Raw genomic sequence first — 24004 nt, forward strand, 5'->3', positions numbered from 1 at the left:
ATAATGTAGACACATTAATCAGAGTCATATATGTAATTTCTTTATTTTCTATATAACCAACCTTTTCACAAATTCTATTAAAGTTTGTTTATCAATATAATCAAACATGTTGAATATACAGAAAAAGGCAGAGAAGCTTGGAAAAGCAAAGTGGACCGTTTGAGGCATTTCCATGTTAAAACCTGCGACGATATAAAGATAAACAAGTACAAAACATACAGCAGTTTCTACTCAACACGAGCCAGTTCACGAGCATAAAAATAACACAACTAGACGAAGAAACGAAGTATGAACGGCGGAGTACCAACTCGGAGACCTGACAGGTTGACAGGCTCGGCTCTTGCGTCATATTTGCGCGCCATCTGCCTCGTTTCTGTGGAGGACGTTGAACATGGGACACCTTGGAGCTGTATTTCTTCTGGTCGTGGGTCTCTCCTTCTATATTTGGGGTATGTTGTGGAAAGAAAAATCTGCTTCTGCGTGTGTGTGAAATGAACCGGCATGTCGTTTTCGGGGCGCGTGCAGAGCGCCTGTTACTTTGAATGAAGCGTGCTTGCAGCGCGAGCGGGGTTGTTCTTGGTCTGTTACTCATGACGTGTTTATGCTTTTACTGTTACTAAACCATAGACAAACAGTGCTTCAGAAGCCGAGGCGTTTTATGTTCGGGTTGTTGCGTGCGCGAGTCTGTCAACATAAAACACTAAAAACAAAATTATATTATGCGATGTTTGCACAGTCACAGTCTGTTAGGGCAGAATGAATCATTATGATGTATTTGCACGAAACAAACCTGGTACGAGAGCCTGTCACATTGTGATTGATTTAATGTGATTTTTTGGGGGGGAAACTTTTTGGAAAATGTGCGTGTTGCCGGTTGATTTTAGCAGATTAATGAATGGGTTTTTAAAAATTAAATATAGTACTCTTGGATATTATTAAAATACCTCTTTTGTCAGCAATGTAATGAACAAGTCCTTTCTTATTTTTAATAATTCATTAATTTATCAGCTCTTTCCCACAGCAGTAAAACACTCAATGTGCCTCGTTTCCAGGCGCTGCAGGTCACTTTGTGCCCGCTTGTCACCAGCAGCGAGAATTCACGTGCAGCGATGGCGCATGCATCTCCACCCTGAAGGTGTGTGATGGACATGCAGACTGTGAGGACCGATCGGACGAACTCCACTGCAGTGAGTGCACACATGCGCTTCATCACACACATGCTCATTGCTTTGTGTTTAGCAACACAGATGGTGTAATCTGTTTGGCCTATTACAACATTAGGACAACTTTCTCAGCAACTTATGCAGAATTTACTTTTTTTCTAAATATGATTTTTTTAAAAATAAAATTGAACATTTTATCCATTTATTTATTTTAATTTTAATAAGGCAGCATAGTTGAGATGTTATGTTCCATGCATGACTGATACTTTAATAATGTTAATAAATCTAAATCTGCACTGTTAATAATTGTCCTACTCAAGATTTATGGCATATTGTATACTGTTGCACCTTTTGGACTTCTTTTGCAGAACAGATTATCTTCTGTTCTCTTGCTGCGTGGGAATATGCCATTTGAGATTCTGTTTTTCTAATCCTGCTGAAGTCATGAGAGTCTTTGATATCGAATTCCAGAGAGATTTAGTGTTCATCACGTACATCAGCCTGCGGGTTTGCCAAACAGAACCCTGCAGGAGGGAGTACTTCTGAAAGGATTAGGTGTGATTTTAGGTTAAACATAAACTTTGCTGACGTGAATGAAGCCAGCAGGTTGGAATATTTGTTTAGAGCTTGGGGATGTGTGAGTCCAACCTGAAAGGTTTTGGTTTGACTGCTGGCCAGGAAAACTAAAAAAGTGAGTAATTTATTCTCACTGTCCTACTAAGAAATGCAGGGTTCATCAGTTAGGCCAGGAGACTTTAAAGAGACTAATCCAGTCCAGGTTAATCCAGTATAACTAGGAGCATTAGACACATTTACTATGTCGGATCACGCTCTTGTTTTCTTGTCTGTTTCAGATAAATTACACACGCACAATAGACATGCATGCTTGAATTTTAGTTTTAACTTTTAGCTGTGACTCTTCACAGGCCATGTGTGGTGCACCAAAGGTGAATTTGCCTGCCAGAGCAGAAGGTGCATATCAATGGATTTCTTATGCAATGGTGTGGATGACTGTGCCGATGGGAGCGACGAGGCTTCCTGCATGAACTGCACTGCTGGTTTCTTTTCCTGTGGGCCGTCTGATGCCTGCCTGCCCAGAAACAGGGTCTGCGACAGGCAGACTGATTGCAGAGATGGACGTGATGAGACCGAGGAGTTGTGTGGTTTAGCTCAAACCCTCCCGCAGGCGTCACCGAGATGTGCTGCGTCAGAGTTTCCGTGCAAGAACGGCCACTGCATCCGTCACGCCTGGAGGTGTGACCACTCAAAAGACTGCTCTGACGGCAGCGACGAGGAAAACTGCGGTGAGTGATGTGATGTGCAGCTCCACTTCCTTGGATAAAATGTTGAAGTTGTCAGTAGCAAAGCTATAGTGGCTCTGTTGAACTTGGTTTTTTTTTTGTTTTTTTTTTAAGGCATAGCGCAGAATAGAAAAATGCGATTCTATCTACCTTTTTGTTAGGAACACCTAGACCCAGTTTTGCCTTCAGAACAACCCTAATTTTTTGCAGATCAGATTTTGGTCCATATTGACTTGATAGCGTCACATAATTGCAGCGTATCCATGATGTGATATTAAAGTAAAAAGTTGCTCTATTGGATTGAATTCTGGTGACTGCTGGGGGCATATTGAGGGGAAACTTGTTTGAGAGGATGTGAGCTTTGTGACGTGGCACAATATCTTCCTGGGTAATGCACTGTGGTCATAAAGGATTGAACATGGTCAGCAACAATACTGTAATAGCTGATCATGACCATGAGGTAGGCCCAAAGTGGACCAAGAAAATAATGTCTACACCATTACACCAAAACCACCAGCCTAAACTGTTGATGCAAGGCTGATGCAGTAAAGCACTATACAAATACAGGCCATTTACCATTCTTTCATGTTTCACATTTCCACTGAATTTTGCAGCAGAAATCAAACCTCTTAAGACCAATTCCACATCCAGGTGCTGCTGGCACCTGGATGTGTCATCCCACAAGAATGCTTGAATGACAGGTTAACCAGTACACACCTTAACAACCTTCCCAGCAGCTTGAAGCAGTCTAATTATTCGTCTCCAATCAGCAAGGCATTTTCTCCTAAAGAACTGCTGCTCTCTGGATATTTTCTGTCTTTCATAGCAGGTTCATGTCCTTGTGCATAGATGCACTGAAATATCTAATCAGCCATGTGATTGGCTGATTAGATATTTGCATTAGCTAACAATATAGCTGGTAAGTGTATAAAGTTTGTAGTTTTAAAAGTTAACCAATGCGTTTGACCTCTAGTGTTCCAGCTGCCACCCAGAATGAAGCCATATTGGATGCTGCTGCACACTGATGATAATGGGAAGTAGAATAAATATTGTATGGTGATACTCGAGTTCTACAAGCCAAAAAGAATACAGGCTAATCCAATTTGTGCAGGCCTGCAGCAATCACGTCTGATTCATTTTTAATAATGTGCATGTTAACACTACTGTAATACAAGATAATGTTCTTGTAACTGGTGACGTTTGATGCCTGAAGTTGAAGGTGGGTAGAATGATGGTAGCTGGGAAGAGCTTTTACACAGATGTCCAGAAAGTGGGTGTAATGTTTGAAATGTTGGTGTCACGGAAAGAAAAATTGTCACACAGACGATCTCTCTACTCCCTGAGGGGTTTTCAGAATTTCCGAACTTTCAAACAGATAGACAGGTCTCACAGTTTTGAGTCACAAAACGGTGACGTGTCACAGCGTCATCCAGCAGAGGGCAGCACTGTACTGCTCTGTATTGCAGAGTTGGTGTACTGAAGTTAGAACAGCCAAACATTTTAGCTGAAGGCTCTGTTCAGACTAGAGTTGATAAAAATTGCTGCACCTTCATCAGTGTCTGAGTTGTTGGTCACCTGTACAGTTAGGAGACTAAACACAACGCAAGCGTCTTACTAATGCGTGTGTGGGAAAGCTGAGTTAATCAGCAGAATTGCGCTTTCAGTTTGTTATCAAATATAATAACAAGGTGCTAAAATTTCTCAGCTTCTGTGATGGGATAAAATATGGCGTGCTGATGAATTATTGCACCTCCTTAAGTGTACAAAAAAATTCCACAAAAGTTGAGATGTTTCCAACATTAAAATGTCGGAACTGAGAAAATGTGCTGGAAGCTATCCCAGCTGTCATGGGGTAGAAGCCGGGGAATACTCTGGATACTAAGATGAGGCTTAAAACAAAGAGCAAACCAGTAGTGACAGATGTGCCCAGTAGTGGAGTACAGGCCCCAAAGATGATTGAAAAGAATAAGAATTCTGTGCCAAGATGTCTCTGTGGGGTTTTCGTCATTTATCTGAGACATAAAAATGTTTTTCCTTGCAACCTATGCAAGGATATGATAACGTTTGTTCAAGCTGGCATCAGTGATATTATCCTGACTCAGCTGTTCCAACAGGAGAGACACAGGGTCCATATATCCTGTGAAATGTCAATGAATGTTGGTCACGTTCAACATAGATCAATTCAGCACATTATAAAAACATGATATGTCTTAAAAAGTACTTTTTTTCTGTATGTTTTTTTTTTTTGTTTTGTTTTGTTTTGTTTATGAAGTCCTGAACCTGACGGTATCTGAAGGAGTGATGTGCAGGGAGATGAAATTTCTTTTGTATTTGATCAGTGTGATAGAGATTTAGTCTATCATACTGTGAGCTATGTTCACAGACGGTGACTTCTGTAAGTGTTCCTGAGCTCATGTAGTAATTTCCTTTGAAGTATCATGGCACATTGTATTTGTGTGTGTGTGTGTGTGTGTGTGTGTGTGTGTGTGTGTGTGTTTTTGTTCTTTTTGTTCTTTTTTTTTTTGTTCTTTTTTTTTTTTTTTTTTTTTTTTTAAATGCACAAAGATCACAGCCATCCGGTGTTGATTTCCAGCCTTGTACCTTGCGCACAGAAATTTCTCCAGAGAGTCTTTTGATGATATGTTATGAGTCTTTGTAGCTGGACATTGAGGAACATTATTCAAAGTCCACAGTTTTGCAGACTGGTTGAACCTCTGCCCATCTTTATTTCTGAGAAACCCTGCCTCTCCAAGATGCTCTTTTTTATACCTGCTCATGTTACTCTTTACATTACTCTTTACACACCAGTGGCGCTGGGTAATGATTCACACAGGATCTGTTACAGCAACGACTTGTGAAAAAGTCAGAAAAAGATAATGAGAAAAATGTAACTGTTTATTTTTTTTACTGGGTTGAACTCAGAGAGAGGTGTTTGGGGGTTTTTAATTTTAATTTTTGGAGGATGGCATGCCCAATAATTGGACACCAAGGGTGTTGTAGTTTCAAGAGAAGGGCGCGTGAGTTTGTCTTGGAAAACTTCCAGAAGGTTGACGATATGCTTCTTTGAAATTAGAGTTGCAAATGCATTCAGTAAACTTCATTTCGCTGCCTCGTGGTAGAAGCACTTCAGCTCAGTTAAGCTGGTGCAGTCCATAGTCTCACATATTAATGTTTGGAGGAAGTTTGAGAGTTGTGGCTTCTGAATGTTTTTCATAATTGTCGCTCATCATCTGCATGAACAGCTGGGTAGAGGCTCAGTGGGTCATTGTGTTTTGGTGTGGTTACTTTACGTTTTAACCACAGTGCAGCTCGAGTGATATCCACCCCTGTGGTTGACACACCCGTTTGGATTATCATGTTCTCGTTGCAGACTCTCATGTTTTACTTTTTCTCAAGTTCAGCTGCCGAGATAAAATGTCGAGCGTCTCATTTTCATTAATGACTCCTTCAAATTGCTCGGTTAGCTTCAGATATGTTTAGAAATAGTAAGCGAATGTTGGCATATGAAGACACTAAAGCAAAATGAATGTGCTAAACATTGTGCTGATTTTAAGCAAGTTTAATCATGCTGGCATTACCCGACTATTATTAGTCATATCTAGATAAAAGGGTGCTTTTTGGTGTGAAACCACTGCTGATGTGCTCTTTTTTGTTTGTGTGTGTGTGTGTGTGTGTGTGTGTGTGTGTGTGTGTGTGTGTGTGTGTGTGTGTGTGTGTGTGTGTGTGTGTGTGTTTTCTTCTTGTTGCAGATCAGGACGAGTGTCTGGTCAATAATGGCGGCTGTTCTCATCATTGCGTGGATCAGCCGATGGGTTTCTTTTGCCGCTGCCCCGACAACATGAAGCTGGTCAGGGACAGCCAGTGTGAGGGTGAGTGGCAGCCTGATGGAGCAGCTGCAAAAACAACCCCGCCCGAAGATTTATTTATTTTGTATTCATAAGTCAGGGTTGTACCATTCGTCTTACATACATATTATAATACAATGCAAGCTATGACTATTTACTCTAGTAAATTATCTCTTTGATTCTTTAGAGGTGGATGTGTGCCTAGAGAGGGACACATGTGATCAGCTGTGTTTTCACAATAACGGCAGCCTTACCTGTGAGTGCCAGGAGGGCTACAGGACGAATGCAACAACTGGAGAGTGCAAAGCTGAAGGTGAACAACAAATTATCTCACAACAATTTCAGATGTGTGCCATCAGTGGAGCTGCTAGATTTTTAAACAGTTTTTATTAGACATTTTGTTCCCCCTTCCACCTTAAATTTACTATCATACCATAGAAAGTTGTCGCAGTTGCAATTCGTAAAAATGAAAACTCTTCTGCCCTGTTTCAGTGCTGTTTTCACAGAAGGGCTCACAAAGATGACCGCAGGCTATCAACTGGCTTCGAGTCTCTACTTAGTGGTCACGTCTTCCGTTTGGTTTCACACTAACACGTAGAGCAGATCATGTCAGAGCAGAGTTTCCAGTGTTTGATACCAAGTTAAAGAATGCCAGCAGCAAGTATTTGCAAATAATCTGCGATTTATGATGTTTTGAGCAGCTGAAGATGGTTTTCCAACACGATTTGACTGTAGGCTGAATAGCCACAGACACATTCACTGAGTTAGTCTGTAAAAAGTCTATTTGTTTTTATATTTGTTCCTTTTTATCTGAGATAAGGTGTTTGGTTTTGTTTTTTTGTTTTTTTATGAAGTCTGGCTCAGATCCCACTAATAGGCAAACCCCAAGTGGATGACTGAATTCATCTTTTGCACAAAGACTTGTTAGTGCTGTGGTCCAAAAGAAGGAAGTCAGCTAGGATTTTCAAATAGATACCACAGGCGTGTTTACTGGAGGGGTGAGGGGTAGCGTTGGCTGTTGCCAGTATTTCTCGTTTATCAACACTATCTGTAAGTACAATCAAACTTTTATGTCACGTTCACAAAGGTTACACCTTAACAAATATTGACTCAGTCACACTATATAGGTTGACACAACTGTACAAACATATTGCTCAAATCCGTAACTTTAGCATAGATACACTTACCGTAGTCAATGGCATTTTCCATTCCATTTTGTTATTATGTGACTTACAATGTTCCTGTTGTGCAAACTATTGTAAAATGACCCTGAAACTTAATTCGCTGCCACTGGAAAAAAAAACAAGGTCAAAGAGTTTAAAGCAGGCCCGCTGACATTGTCACTTTTTCCACACGTCTTCAAGGACATTTAGAAAAGTCATTAAAAAATAAATAGTGATGGCACATCTGGTTTAAATGAATGAGTAAATTGAAGATAAGTAGACATAGACAGGGGAAATTCACTTGTTACAGCAGCACAATGAAAATGGAGATGAATACAGAATAATTTCTACTGTTTATAAGTGGTTGCTGTACACAGTAAATAATGTGTGTCTTTTCAGGAGATGAAGCTCAGCTGGTCTTCACCAGTTCCAAAGGGATCCAGCTGAAAAACATCAGCAGGTCTGAGTACATGGAACTGGCACCGCATGTGCCGGGTCCCCTGGCTGTCATGATTTCTAATCGCACACTGTACTGGGCCCAACAAGGAAGAGGCTCCATTTACAGGTAACCAGCACGTTTCAATATGACCTGCTTTCCAAAGTCACATGTGACAGTTGCAAGAAAATCTGAGGTCCAAAAAATATATACACATGGATGTTTACCTGTTTTGTTTTGTTTTTAATTTATTATTTATTAATAAATTTTTTCCCCTAACGCTGATGTGGATCTGTGTGGCAGCAGGATAAGTGAGATAGCCCATACCCATTTTCAGAGTATCAGTTTTAGTTTCGTAAGTATTATTAGCAACTTCCTTATTATTAAAGATATACAAAATATGATCTGATCAGATAAAAAAGGGTACTTTGATAATCTGGAAATTGTTTCCTGTCTGTGGACCAAAACTGATTAGCTGCAGAGCAGAGAGACTGGATTTTAATATTCCTATCTGTATCCAAACCTGACTGGTCTCTTTTCATAAACACACATTCACTGGACTACAGTAATGTGTCAGGTAGTTGTTTCAAACTCGTGGCCCGGGGACAACTTGCGGGCCATGTCATCCCTACTTGCGGCCTGTATACCGCAATTTAATGTGAGCAGAGAGCACAAACACGCTGAGTAATTGGCTGTGTTAGTTCAGTGAGAGAGTCAAAAACTAACGTGTACAATTATGTCTGCAGTTTTATTTTGTTAAATACAAACAAAATGATAGCAGAAGTGCTGCCATGTGTCTGTAAAAAAAAAAAAAACAACCCCCCCCCCTGCATTTTAGGACATATTTCTGTGTGTTTTCTTGTTTCGTTTTTTGCATTACCTGAACACCAAAATGGCCCTCAAGCGAGATGACAGTGTCAGCAGTGGCCCATAGCTCATTTTGGTTAGGTGTTAAAATAAACTCTGTGCTCACACACTCTTACTTGTCCACCAATGCTTGCAGTATAAATAGAAACGGTACAGCATCATGGTCTGAAACGTGACCCAAACACAAAAACGCTATGGGACGGTGAAAACAGCCACATGCTGCGGCGCCACTATATCAGTGTGACTACCGCCGTCACTGAACTCCAGATTCAAACCAAACAATATATGTTCTGATTCTCAAAGAGTGTTTCTTAGACAGCTTTGACTCAGATTAGGGCAACAGAAAGCTAATAACCTTCACCTGACCAGATTATTTGGGTAATAGGTAATTTAGTTGTGTCAGTATCAAATATCTTCTCTCTCTCATGGCACACAGTGATAATAATCCGCATACAAGTGTGTCGGTGTTGTTGATATAAGGAAATGCAATTTATGGGGAAATGTTTCTAGTTCAACAGCCTTCATTATGCAAAGCATTTCAGAATAAAAGTGATTCTGAGAAGCATCAAAGAGTGACATGAGTCTGCTGATACGGCTATAAGGGAAGTTTTACTTTATGCTGATTCATTTAAATGACTGATCACAGGCAAACAAGAGAGTCAAATTCCACATCTCAAACAAGCTCTTCAAGTTATGGAGAGAAAATCACATATCACCTATGTCATGTACTTAGTGTTAAGTTTTGAGAAACTACTGTTGTATAAGTGAAGACTTTATCTTGCAGATTGCTTTCTCCTATAAAGCGATTAGTGCTCGGATGCTTCTTAAAAAATAAATGGTTGCCCATGTGTGACTGATATAATACATTTCCTTCATTTCTGCATTTACGTGTGGATGGGATTATTTTTTTTAAACGATAATACAAAAAAATACCCATGTACGTGTGGACGTAGCCTTAGCCACACATGAAAACAAAGGGAAACAAAGCCATGATTTGACCTCACACATGCACTCTTGAAAGCAGTGCAGAGACAGAGTGGAATCATCAGCTAGTTCAAAGTAGATCTGTGTATCATCAGCATAACATAACAGAAGTGATACTGTATTTCGCAAAGGTTAGTCACAGTTCCCACGATTGTAGCCTGTTGTTCCTGTTGAAGTTATTGACTGTAGAGATCAAACAAAGAGTATACGTATGTTTTCACCTTACGGTGCAACCTATGCAGTGATGTTGTATAGCTTGTGTGCTAGCTAGTTTAAAAAACTTGATACAATGACATATATCGTTTACCATAGTTTTTTTTTTTTGTTTGTTTTTTTTAGTGGAGTAATGAATAGTTATGTCTAGAGATGGACCGATCCGATATTACGTATCGGTATCAGTCCGATACTGACCTAAATTACTGGATCGGATATCGGAGAAAAATAAAAAATGTAATCCGATCCATTAAATATCACGAAAGCACCTCACAAAACTTGCAACACGCCGTAACTCACCTCAGAACGTTAGCATGTCGGAGCAGTATGCATCACGTGATAGAGCGGCTGTGGCATGCGGGACCTGTCGGTGGTCTGGATAGCATTTGGAGCTTCGCTAGCAACCCGGCATTTCATCTCCGACAAAGTTATCCCCGAGAGAAGTAAAGCAAGTGTGTAAGTCCATCTCTGAATGTTTGTAAAGCATTCCTGCGTTAAGCTTAACAAACGATATATGGAGCGACTGCCTCTTCTTGCTGCTACTTCAATCATGAAACTGCTTAATGATCAGCTGATCGGCTTTTCTGTCGCGAGTCGTGTCTCTAGTTTGCTTTTGGCCCACTTTGCACAAGAAAGAGGAAACCAGTGGCTGAACAACAGCAGCACGTTTAAGCTTGATCAGCTGTTGTTAGAATTTATTTAATATTACTTTCTACACCAGGATCTTTTTCTACGTAGCTGACGCTGGTAACTGTGCAGGGGCGGATCTAGCAAAGTTTAGCCAGGGGGGCCGATAGGGCATGAACAGGGAAAAGGGGGCACAAAGACATACTTTTCTTTCTTATTCTCATTTAAAATGTCTAGCTTTTAATAAATAATTATCTGACACCCAAAGTTTTAATTTGATGTAAAATGAATAGAAGTCAATTACTGTATATAGTAACTATTAAGTCTAATATACCCTAGTAAGCTATAGTACTTTTTCCTTTGGGAAGGTACCATCTGTGCAGTCTGCAATTTTGTTGAAGAAAGATGTTGAATCTATTTAATATTTCTTGAAAAATAATTGATTTCTGTGCATTTTTTTTCACACTGCATCAAATTAAGGTTGCTTACGTCGATTAAGCATCATGAGGTGGCGCGTGAGGGGTGGTTTCCTATTTTTTATTTATTTATTTTTGTTGTTGCTGGGAGTTGGAACCCTATTAGTTAGGTTGCTTAATATTTATGCTAGGTACTCTTTAAAATACCAGAATAGGGAGGATGGTGTAGGTTTAAGTTTATTAGATTGATCAGTATTGCTGAACTATGAAATATTTTTTTTTGCATACAGGTATAACAGAATAGCTTTAGTGTAGTTGTTGTTTTAAACTTGAGTATGAACTTATACAAAATGCAGCAAGATATTTAAAAAAACAGTTTTGTTGATTAAAAAACACTATATCGGATTCACATCGGTATCGGCAGATATTCAAATTTATGATATCGGTATCGGACATAAAAAAGTGGTATCGTGCCATCTCTAGTTATGTCTATAACTTCTGTTCCCTGAAGGAGAGGAACGAGGTACAACATATAAGTATGGGATATCACGACCTCGTGTGCCCTGGCTGAAGAAACCTTTATTCACCGCTGTCATCACAGTCATTCCTCAGTTTGATAGCCGCGCTTCAACGAGCCAAACTGCTCAGTGGGGCCACCTTGTGTTGTACCTCGTTCCTCTCCTTCAGGGAACAGAAGTTATAGACATAACTATTCGTTCTCTTTCAGTTGATTCACTCGGTACAACATATAGGTATGGGACATATATACACTCCCCGCAGAGCAGCCACCAAACCGGAATCGGACCACCACCACCTTAGTGAGCGGTAGACCTAGCAGAAAGGACAGTATGAGCCACCGATGGGGCTGTAACATCCAACCGATAAAACCGCACAAAAGTGTGCGGTGATGCCCAACTAGCTGCCGCACAAATATCACCTACAGGCACCCCTTTGAAAAGAGCCCATGAGGTTGCCATCCCCCTGGTGGAATGAGCTCTCACCCCGTGGGGCAAAGCAAGACCTTGGTGCCGTATGCCAGTGAGATAGCTTCTATAATCCAGTGGGACAGCCTCTGTTTGGACAGAGCTCTACCTCTATTTGGATTTGGATGTGCATTTCCCCCAGTGGAAATGATACAGAAGCACGTCTGGCCATTGGTGCATATTAAGCGTGAACGATCCCCAGGCAGACAGTGCAGGCATCGTGCTGGTCGCTATCATGCAAAGAGAGGACGGGAGAACGGAAGATTTCTGCTTTGCTAGCTTCAGTTTGGAGTCCATTTTAAAAAGCAAAGCAAAACGCTGCACAGTTAAAACTCGAAATTAGTGCTCTGCGGGCAGCCCACGCACCAACTGCGCAATGGAGGCTAACACCAACAGGGGCAGTTAAGCTAAGTTCAAGTCAGCAGACAACGGAGCTAACTAGCAGCAGCTAGCTAGCCCAACTCAGCAGAGGTGTTCTCAGCGAGGTGAAGAACGTAACAACTGAGGGATGACTGTGTCCCGATTCGCGATGTTGAGAACCAAAACAACAAGAAGCTGAATACATTCAGGCCTTCACTCAAGCCTGTTTCTAGATTATATGTAATATATGTGTTTTGTAGGCGTGTATGCAGTTTTAACCTTCTATAGCTCCAAGTCACTTACACAATAGATTGTCTGGACATCGCGCCAAACAAAGCTTACAACCTTTAATTAATTGACTGAGCTTCAACTCTTTAATAAGCACAAAATGCAATGTGTATAAAATGGTTATAGCTGCACCTGTAATAAAAATGTCAATGTAATGCCAACAGCTTCAACAAATGCTTTAATGAAATGATGATTAATTTGATTATGTCTTAATGCAAAGTGAATTAATCCAATGGTAATAATGATAAGTATGAGTAGCAGTAAAATATTTCCCGTATTCCACAACTGTGATGACAGCGGCTATAAGTGCAGGTGGGGCTGTGCGTGTGTCATCACACGTCATCTGCCTTAAAGGCGTGAATAAAGGTCTCTTCAGCCAGGACACGCGAGGGCATGATATCCCATACATGTGTTGTACCGAGTGAATCGACTGAAAGGGAACTTATTACACGGTCTCCACCCCCCTGGCTAATAAACTGCCCCTCTGTCTCCCAGGAGGTATAGGGACAGTTTCTTTCCTACAGCTCTGAAATCTAACACCCCCTGCACACACACCTGAAGACATGCACAAGGCCACTGCACTTTACAATACCACTTTTTAATAGTATTCCCTTTTTTATGTGTGTGTGCCGTTTCCATATTGTGAATATTTGTTTGTGTTTGTCTATATTTTTTGTTCTTGTTTTTTTTTTTTTTTTTTCTCTTTTCTCATTATGTAACTCCAAAATCACAACACAGAATCTTTGAATGCTAAATTATGCCAGTTGCTCCTATATAGAAAGTACAGCTAAGGCTGTTAAAGTGCACAAGTACTGGCCTCTAGTAGTGGATTAAAAAGTAAAATAAAAAATTTGACTTGAAAAAAATAAAATGTGTGTATATATAATGGTAAATGGTAAATGGCCTGTATTTATATAGCGCTTTACATATCCAGTCATCCACCCATTCACGCACACATTCACACACTGGTGATGGCAAGCTACATTGTAGCCACAGCCACCCTGGGGCGCACTGACAGAGGCGAGGCTGCCGGACACTGGCGCCACCGGGCCCTCTGACCACCACCAGTAGGCAACGGGTGAAGTGTCCAAGCCGGGGCTCGAACCGGCAACCTTCCGATTACAAGGCGAACGTCCAACTCTTGAGCCACGATATAAGATATACGATATAAGATAATAATTTTAAAAAAGTGTTTTGAGTAACTGCTAAAATATTTCACTGAGACAGAACTGGAAACATCAGCCTGATAGTGGAGGGGAAGGAAATGTTGGTCATGAATTGTTCTGTGGTGGGGGTGACTGTGGTGATGCATCAGTCTGAGACGTGCTAACACTAACATTACTGTTGCTAATGTGGCTAAAATAATGTTTAGGCCGAGTTCTGATGAATTAGCCTGTTGTGGGATGGCACCAGTGGCATGGATGGAGTCTGATTGGATTTGTTAGAGCTGAAATTTCAATAAACACACTGTCGTTGTTGTGGTTGTTGTGGTGGGTTTTTTTTGTTTTTTTTGTTTTTTTAATGTGTTGTCTGGGCTTCTTATTTTCACTCTTGCATTGTTTTTTTTTAGGATCTCCTTGGATAGAAAGCCACAGGAAGCTGTGTTGGTGCTGAAAGTTCAAGATTCGGTAACCAGCATGGTGGTGGATTGGATCCACCAACTTCTCTACTGGACCAGTATAGAGATGGGGTGGGTTAGCGTGGCCTTTCTGGATGGTTCAGCTCATCGTCGGCTCATCGCAGGGCTCGACAAGCCCTCCGCAGTGGCCGTGGATCCTCTCCGAGGGTACGAGGCTCTGGGATTTTGCATTTCATTTTAATGGTTAACAGCACAAGATAAGGAAAAAAAAATGCTTCACCTGTGATAAGGGGCTGTTGCATCATGGTTGTTAAATAGCAATGATTGCATTTCAAAGCAAAGAAGCTAAAAGCCAGCACGTCACGCTGGAGCTGGTTAAACATTTACACCTTTACTTGTCCAGGGAAGGGCAGCACATTACAAAACCCTACATTAATACAGTTTAAATGGTGTTTAAGCATGACTGTGTCCATGTCATGCTTGAAGGCACTGAATTATTCAAATAATACATTCTCTTCCTTGCTTTATGCTAGTAGGTCCAACCACTTCCTTTAGTTTTGCATATTTCTTTTTGCTTGTTTCGTCTTTATTGAAGTGTTATTTGTTGGCAAATAGCTTGTCTCCTAAATTAAAAAAAGACATCACCAAAAGGTAAAATAAGTCTTAAAAATCAAAGCTACAGAAGATCAAAACATGGGTGCTTTTATTTTCTCAGGCTGCTTTTCTGGGCAGATTGTGGTGTCTCCCCAAAGATCGAAAGTGCCGGTTTGGACGGCTGCGACAGAAAAGCTCTGGTCACTTCCTCAATACGCCAGCCTGTAGCCATCTCTCTAGGTACGTTCTGACATTCAAATTAATTGCTGTCAAACTGGCATTATTTAGAGAAATCAGAGGAGAGGAAAAACATCTTCGTCCTTAAATTAGGAACAACATGAGTTCATTTTTCTGTACTTCAGGCAGAAGTCAGACCTTCAGTTCGGAGCATTTGAATATATTTATGTTGAGTCACTTAGTGCTGGTATTCATGTTGCACGTTCCCTTAGATATGCCTCGGCAGCTGCTGTACTGGTTTGATGAGGGAATGAGAAGAATCTCAAGAGTAAATCTAGACGGTCGTCAGCGTAAAACGGTGGTGGAGTCTAACGGCTATCTAGACCGAGCGTTTGGACTGTCTGTGTTCGAGGTACAAGAATTACATTATGGTCTGTGCTGCCTGACATCCTGTGTCAGACCCGGGGGGCAACAACAAATGCATTTTAATACTGAAGGCAGCTATATGCAAGGAAACTAAATGCAGTGCATCCAGAAAGGATTTACAGTGCTTCACTTCTTCCACTTTTTGTTATTTTGTAGGCTTATTCAAAGTGCATTCAATTCATTTTTCACCTTAAAACCCAACACACAATACTCCTAACACAACACGCATGCGACAAAAGTGCCTAAATTTCCACTAAAAGATCTATTACTTGTGCCATTGGCTATCACTGAGAAGACATGCTGCTTGCACATTTCACCGGTGCTTGATCATTCCCCTTTTATAATTTCATCACAGCTGAGTTAAAGAGTTCAGCAGCAGCAGCAGCTGCAGCTTAAAACGAAAGAGAATATTTGGCCTGCACCACTTGCTGAATTGAAGTGTGAATACTTCCTGGATATACTGTATACAAGAAAATCACTTCATGATGAGATATGGAGCTTTCTTCTTGCATGCAAAGCCCGATTTCTGCTGTGTGCTGCTAAAGCTTTCCCTCACTGGGTTTCAGGGATTTGTATATTGGAGTGACGAAGTTACGCGGTCCATTTGCCGAGCAAACAAACACAACGGCAGAGACCTCCAAGCACTTCTGTCTAACGTCACCTCGCCAGGTGGTGTGCTCATCATACAGCCTGTTCTCCAACCGAAAGGTATGCCCAATCAAAAAGGGACTTCTTCACACTGTAGGTCCCAGACTGATAACTGTTGCTGATTTCTTCTAAGGACCCTCTGTTTGTGGACGTCCAAGGGCAGTTTGCCATCACAAGTGTGTCATTGACTTGCTGACCCAGGGTCCAAAGTTCAGCTGTGTTTCTCCAGAAATAGGAAGAAACAAAACAGAGGAAATTCCTGCAATCTCCCGTTCAGTTCCTGCAACAGCTTTATCGGATCCTACATTTTTGGGAATCCTTTCTCTGATTGGTAAGAACCTGTCAAAGTCTCAAAACATTTAAACAAATCAGATCCATACTGCACATGAAAGGTCGTCTTTCATTAGTAGCGGCACAAATTTTTCCACCAGAGTCAATAAAATAGAATAGAATAGAATTCAACTTTATTGTCATTGCACATGCACAGGTACAGGGCAACGAAATGCAGTTTGCATCCATCCAGAAGTGCTTTAGTGATATAGATATATTACAATATATATTAGCAATAATATAGATATGTGAGTATATTACAGAAATGGGTCTATTATGGTATGTTATAATGTACACGGTATGAAGTATGTTGTGAATATTCTATAACTATAAGTATGTACAGGCTGTAGTGAGTACAAGCTATGTACAGGATATGAACAGGATATAAATATGAAAAACTATACAGAATATGAAATAAATAACTTTACAGAATCTGGGATATACAGCTATACAGAAATGGGAACTATGCAAGTTGTAAACAGTTGTAGGATTAAAGATTATTGAATGTACAGAATGATTATTTACACAGAGCTATACAGTAGTGCAGTTAAGATAAGTGAGGGTGTAGATAGTTTCTACAGAGGCTATATAAAGTGCAAAAATGAATGGATCATTGATTTTCTTTTAGTTACAGTTTACCAGAGTAATTAGTAATCCAATAAACATGCAACAGGTCTCCATTGGTCATCACAGGGAGATGCACCGATCAGGCCTAACATTATGACCACCTGCCTAATATTGTGTTGGTCCCCGTTTTGCTGCCAAAACAGCCCTGACCCATCGAGGAATGGACTCTACGGTCCCCAACCCCTGCGCCACAGGCTGGTACCAGGCCGCGAGAGTTGAGGCCCGGGTGTGAAATTTATGGTTTTCAGGGTTTGTTGTTTGTTTTGTTTTTTGTTATTGTTAACTCTCTTTCCCTGGGTCTTTTCCCGTGTTGTAGTTGTGTGTCTTATTTTGAAATAAATATTTACGCGTTACCATAGCGACCAGAGAGCATTAAGGGGCAGAGAGCTACTCTCGATGCTGTTGATGCATTTCAGGAGGACACTGCTAATAAAGTTACACAATTACAGAGTGATTTGGCATTTATTATTATATTTAAAAAATACCACAGTTTTTGTCTTGGTCGTGTCATTTTGTTTTGTTGTATTTATCCTGTAAGTTGCGAGGTATGACCTCCATGGATCAGACTTGTCCAGCAAATCTGAGAGATGCTCGATTGGATTGAGATCAGTGGAATTTGGAGACCAAATCAAAACCTCAAATTGTTTGTTGTGCTCCTCAAACCATTGCTGAAACATTTTTTTATTTTTTATTTTTTGCTTTGTGGCAGGGTGCATTATCCTGCTGAAAGCAGCCACAGCCATTAGGCAATACGGTTTCCATGAAAGGGTGGACAGGGGTCAGCATGGGTACCGTGACTGGTTTGTGTCTCTGCAGCCTCATATGCACCTAACTAATGCACTGTGTATTCTGACACCTTTCTATCAGAACCAGCATGAACTTTTTTGACAATTCGAGCTACGGTAGCTCATCTGTTGGTTTGGACGACACGGGGAAGCCTTTGCTTCCTACGTGCATTGATGGGGCTTGGCCGCCCATGACCCTGTCACTGGTTTTACCATTGTTCCTTGCTTGGACCACTTTTGATAGATACTAACCACAGCAGACCCGGGCCACCATGACAAAATGTTCACTTGTTCCCTGATAATATCCCACCTCTACCAGATGCCATAATAAAGAGATAATCAGTGTTATTCACATCACCTGTGTGGTCATAATATAATGCTTGATTACATGTATGAAGTCAAGCTTGCAAATGAATATCTTTGCAAAAAATGCTTATATGAATGTGCGTGAACGAGACCTGTTTTATAAAAATGCCCAAATTTAGTAGAAAAGCAAAATAAGAAGCATTTCATTTACCACACATAAGTAAATGTTTTCAAGTTTTTATGAAGCGTTGTTAATCCAAAGGGCTTTTTCCACAAGTGTTTTTCCATTCATGCAGCCACCCATTTGTCCACTCAGTGGAGGTAATAGAAGTGACATCATGCATGACTTCAGCTTCTATGTCATGTCTGGAACTCCAAAAAACTGATGAATTTCCTGTGTGTGTTTCCAAGTGTTCCTCAGTGTCCTGCTGTTGGGAATGGCTGCATGGTGGTGGAGGAAAGAATTCCAACCTTACAGATCTCTCACTGTGCAGAGCTTCTCCCTGAAGGAATCCCAGGACCCCCTCGTCATTCAAGAGCCACCAATGGGTTCAGACACACGTATAGTCAAGGTGAGAGGAGTTTTGAAGGTAAAACCAGTAGTTTGTGTTTGTGTGCACATGTGAGAGATACAGCTAACTGCTTTACATGTTGTTTTCCCACTTCATGGCTATCTTACACCCTCTGTTTTATCTTTTTTAGGACAATAAGATGCAACCCTCACTAGCAAAAATGTTTTAAAATTTCTTTTTCACTGCTCCCAGTGATTTAATAATCCTGCAAAAACACATCCAAAGAAGGAAACTACATAATAAACAATAAAGGGAAACCATAGCTATTGGGCAGGTAGCATGCAACTGCAAACTGAACCTGGACCCACATGCACGTGCGTTAAGCCATATAAGTCGTATTTTCAAATGTTTTTGTCATTCCCATTTTTTTCCTGCACACAAAAACAAACTGTTCATTGCATTTATTGGACTATTCCTTAAAGAAAACGCCAAACAAAAACCGGCATTTCCCCCAGTGCTTTACATCCCTGATCTTTACCCAAGTGTCCAGAACATATGGTCGCAGTTCTGGTGATACGATTACAAAATCGATCATCGACCTGCAGCCTACAGCGTCCTGGTGCCACGTGCACTTATGCACACTCTTATGTTCAAACAAGGTGTTTGTTATGGCCAAACTGTGATTTGCACAGAAGTCCAATAACAAAACACCGCTCTGGTTCAGATCAGGGAGGCCGTTCCTCCCAATCACGCCCCTCTAGGTCTCGCTGTCGTTACCCACGTGAGCATTGAAGTCTCCCAGTAGGACAACAGAGTCTCCAGGTGGAGCACCTTCCAGCACCCTACCCAAGGACTCTAAGAAGGCTGGGTACTCTGAACTGCCACTCGGCACACCCGGCCACCAGACGCTCGCCCTCGAGCACCCTCCCCGGGTCTGGCTCCAGGGTGGGGACCCAGTAACCCTATCCCGGGCAGGGTGAACTGTTCCCTCGATGGTCTTTTCATAGGGTACTTCTGAATCGCTCTTTGTCTGGTCCCTCACAGGACCAATTTGCCATGGGAGACCCTACCAGGGGGCAAAAGCCCCCGGACAGCATAGCCCCTGGGATCCCTGGGACACACAAACCCCTCCACCACGATAAAGTAGCGATTCACGGAGGGGTGCTATCTAATCTAGCAGTTCAATTGAAGTTTAGCTATACAGCCCCGTATCACAACAACAGTCCCCTCAAGGCGCTTTATATTGTAAGGTCAAGACTACAATGTTACAGAGAAGACCAAAAATCAGATGACCTCCTATAAGCAAGCACTTTGTGACAGTGGGATGGAAAAACTCCCTTTTAACAGGAAGAAACCTCCAACAGAGTCACTTAAAGCACATAGTTAGGGCTGGATTATCAAAGAGAGAGCTGGTTCCACAGGAGAGGAGGCCTGAAAGCTACTTTTAAATGCCCTGAGAACCACAAGCAAGCCTGCAGTCTGAGAGCAAAGAAGTAGAGCTTAGGCTTGCATTAACGTCTAAAGAGGCCTGCTTTGCATGCTCGAAGGAGCGAATTAGTAGATGTGAGGGAGTATATTGTGGCTAATGTGCAGGCTTCTCTTATTAGAGGAAACAGGATTGTCAAACAGCACAATGTGTTATCATAAGGTCCCTGACTCAGCCTTTAGTAGCCCTGAACAATGTTTTCACTATAAGGAGGCTGGCTAAGATCATCCCATTTATTGGAGTCCCCCCCATTATACATTTATGCATTTGTTTGTTTTTGGCTGGGCTCTGCTTGCTGCTTTGACTCGAGCCGCGTTCAGTAGTGATACACAGATCAGGGGTTGGGTTAATGTGGATTGAAACCTGGTGATCCTTCTTCAGTTATTTCATTACAGTCAGTCAAATCTTATCAAGCCACTGTATATGTGTGCATGAGGGTGGGAATGCATGTTTGTGTCTGTGTGTGCCAGTTTGTCTGTGTCTATATGTCAGGTTGGGTCTTAGACTCCACCTCTCTGGGAACTCCCAGGCCCTCCAAGGCCTATCTCCCCTCACCACACTCCCTGCCGGTGACTGATGCCCTCAGGGGTCAGTGCATTGGTGGTTCTTGGTGTCCAGGGCTGGGCACTCAGGTATGTACCAGCTCACTCCCGGTGGCTACCTGGCGGGGCCTGGCGCCTGTTGCTCGGTCAGGCCTCCTCCGGGGTGCGGGGGGCCTCCGGCCTCTGGGCCTGCGGCTCGGTTCACTCTGGCACAGCTGGCTGCCGGCAGAGCCGGCGGGCACGCCGGTGCAGCCCCCTCTAGCTTCTGCTCGGTGGCTACTGGGTGACGCCTTGTCTGGGGATCCTCAGCCCTTCCCATGAGGGTGGCACGGATGCCCCTCCGGTGGTCCTCCTTGGGCTCTCGCACTCTAAGGCCTCTGGATGTCTGGGGCCTGGATCTCCTCCATGCCTGCTTCATGCCCTGGGGGACGGGGCTATGGCTCGCTACATCCTCTTGCAGACCATTACATGTGGAAACCATTTGAATACAAGCGCGCTGATCCACACAGGTATGCACACGGGTGTTTACTGCTCGTAGACTTAAATTACACCTTTCTTGGCTGCTACTTCAAAACACATTGTGCGCTGTCTGTCCTGCGTGTTGCACAACAACATCGAATATTTAGTATTTACTGCTGTTTACACTTAGCTAGATTAATGCGATGGTGTTGTGTTTAGTATGTTGCTTTATCATTAGTATACAGAAATACTAATGATTATGAAATTACTGCAACCCATCATCTCCAGAGGTTACTCCTGTGCATGACCATTAGTATATTTATGCTTTATTTGTCAGATTTTTTTTACTGTTTCGTCTTGAGAAGTGAGACATTTTTAACATTTGAAAAAAGAAAATAACACAGTATTCCACTTTCAAATGGATCCATTTCATTCATTCACTTGAGTACACTTTGAACCTTAAAGATTAGCTTCGTCTGGTATAAACAACAGTTTATTGTGACCTTATGAACATCCTAGAGTTGCATAATGTGACTTTTGGTTTTATTGCAGAATAAAAAAAGAAAAAGAAAAAGAAAAAAAGAAAAGAAAAAGCCACTGTAAGCAGTTCTGGTGAAGAAGAGTGGATTTCTTTGAGGGTAAAATTGGGACGGATGACAAAAAACCTAGTGCTTCTAAATATTGCTCCTTGCTCCTAAATGTTTCATGTGTGTGTTGTCCTTGAATTAAGCTGTGGTAAGTGCAGCAACTTTCTCTTTTGGTAGTTTAAAAAAAACAGCCTCGTGCTTCTGAAGCGACGCAATCAACAGGTGTTTCCTCCTCAGGAAAAACACGCACACACGCATGTCTTACTATTAAGATTTGAAGCCAGCAACCTCAGATTTTCTAATTTGCATCTCAGCTTTTAAAATAGTTAGAAAGAACTGCAAATGTGGGCTGTTTGAAAGGCTTACAGAATACATCCGTTAAGCTACAGTTTCTTCCTCCTGTCTAGACTTTAAACTGACACAATCACAATATAAACAAACAGGCTGTCCCATCAATGAGTTTCTTTTGTTTGTTTATGTGGAATTTATCCTATAATATATAGAAACACAGTTTGAGTCACAAGTTAGAGGCTTATCCCATGCAGCAGGTTGACTAAGTCGTGTTTTCTTTGCTGCCAGGAAACTTTGCTTAAGCGGGACTTGGACGGTGAGTGAAGGTTTGACACAAGTGATCAGCTGACTGGGTTTCTCCCGGTGAACCTGGTGGTGTTTTAACCCCTGGCAAAGACCTCAGAGCTGACAGGACATCAAGGCTGCAAGCAGGCCCGGCTGAGAGTTCCAACTCCCCTGGAAGTTTAAATCTGTGATCTGGGATAAATATCTGCATTTGAAGAGGAGGAAAGTCCTTCACTTTTCAGGATATTTTTCACATAGCTCTCGCAACTCACTTTGTTTTTGTTAAAGTCATAGTTTATTTACTTAATGGTGAACAAGCACATCCAGTTTCTTTTTCTTTAAGTATGTCTAAGAAATGTTCATCAGGTTAACTGTTAAGGTCTTCACATTTCCATGTGAACTGAAGACGAGGTGAAAATATGTGTATGAAGGACACTGGCAGTGAGATCGTTATGATAATTGACAACACAGTTTGCTGGTTTCTTTGATATGTTTTGCACTTTTGATCAAAGAGAATGAGCAAACTGTAGGATGAGGTTTCACAGATTAAATTATTTAGTCACTAATATTTGTTCATATTTGTATTTTAGTTTAGTTGCATCGTTTTACTGAATGTTTTGAATACTTTTTGCCTCGTGTTCAATTCACCAAACTTAACTCCAGCAGTACTACAAGTTTTACTTCCTCACATCAATCAGGAATCAAGCGAGCAAAATGCGTTAATTTAATAGACATTTAGTTTGGCACATTTTAAAGAGCATCACCAAATGTATGCATGGTCCTGTTTACACACTTGGTGTGAATCCTGCAGGGTACAAAGTGCAGAAGGTCACTCTTGTGTGTTTTCACAGACTGGATTAAAGCTGAAAGTTAAATATTGATCTAAAAAATCCATCCCTACCAGGATGTTTGTTTTTTGTTTTTAAATGGTCACCTTTTTTTTTCTTCGTCTTAGTTCGATAAACTTTTGAGAGCTTTCCTCAGTGTTAGACCGCTTTCCTATTTTCTACAATATAACATCAACTATCTAGCAGCCACTTTTGTGCAGCACACGTTTTATTACCAGTTCAGAAGCTGGCTGAGTTAAATATTTCAACATTCCTAACCCAGCTCATGGCATCATTTGGAATCTCAATTCAGTTTAAAGTGACCTTAAATAAATACATAAAGGGCTTTTTTTCTTAGTCTATTACCAACTGTTAGAAAACCTATAACTGGTTTGGGGGTTTCTTCATGTTTTTGTTTGTGTGTTGATGCGGTTATGGTTGATGCTGTTGAATGGTTGACATGCCTTATCTGATTTCAGTCTCTTGATTTGTTTTTTCTGTTGGACCTTAAAAAAAATATCTGTTGGTACAAACTGCTGACTTGTATGGTTAGTATTTATTTTGGTGGGTTTATTTATTTTGCAGTAGTATTGTAGCTGCTTTAGTGCTGTCTCTGTACTTTACATAATTCTGTTAATTGCTGTAAATGAGTCAAATAAAGAATTTTATGTTTTCCTACATTTGATGTTTTTGCATTTTGGCTTCATTGCTCTCTGCATGGAAAATATGAAAATGTTAGCTAATCCAATTGTGAAAAACCACCAGTTGTACTATATGTCAGGAGCCTCCTGCACCTCTGTCTGCACTGCAATGATCTGTTTTAAGTAATAACTCCAAACAGACCTGAGTTCACTGTGTTTGTGCGTTTATGTTTGCCTCTTTTAACTATACACTCGC

General features: G+C 41.3%; 1 protein-coding gene across 3 annotated transcripts; it reads left to right on the forward strand.

The window, feature by feature from the left end:
* The first annotated feature begins 330 nt into the window (after positions 1-330).
* LOC146653135 (low-density lipoprotein receptor-related protein 8-like) lies at positions 331-23785 on the forward strand. Of its 3 annotated transcripts, none has more exons than XM_085381704.1 (13): positions 331-449; positions 1053-1187; positions 2090-2467; positions 6214-6333; positions 6497-6622; positions 7872-8037; positions 14217-14432; positions 14941-15059; positions 15269-15408; positions 15989-16130; positions 16204-16401; positions 18530-18690; positions 22284-23785. In XM_085381704.1, the coding sequence occupies exons 1-13, from the start codon at positions 392-394 to the stop codon at positions 22317-22319; spliced, it is 1995 nt and encodes a 664-aa protein (XP_085237830.1). In that variant the 5' UTR covers positions 331-391; the 3' UTR covers positions 22320-23785. The 3 variants fall into 3 exon arrangements, with proteins under 3 accessions (XP_085237830.1, XP_085237829.1, XP_085237828.1); XM_085381703.1 differs by lacking the exon at positions 22284-23785 and adding an exon at positions 18821-19299; XM_085381702.1 differs by lacking the exon at positions 22284-23785 and having other exon boundaries at positions 18530-19299.
* The last annotated feature ends 219 nt before the right edge of the window (positions 23786-24004 follow it).

Source organism: Rhamphochromis longiceps, linkage group LG15, assembly GCF_057381845.1.
Source record: "Rhamphochromis longiceps isolate RC_006_pf linkage group LG15, R_longiceps_female_GT1.1, whole genome shotgun sequence".
NCBI classification, from domain to species: domain Eukaryota; kingdom Metazoa; phylum Chordata; class Actinopteri; order Cichliformes; family Cichlidae; genus Rhamphochromis; species Rhamphochromis longiceps.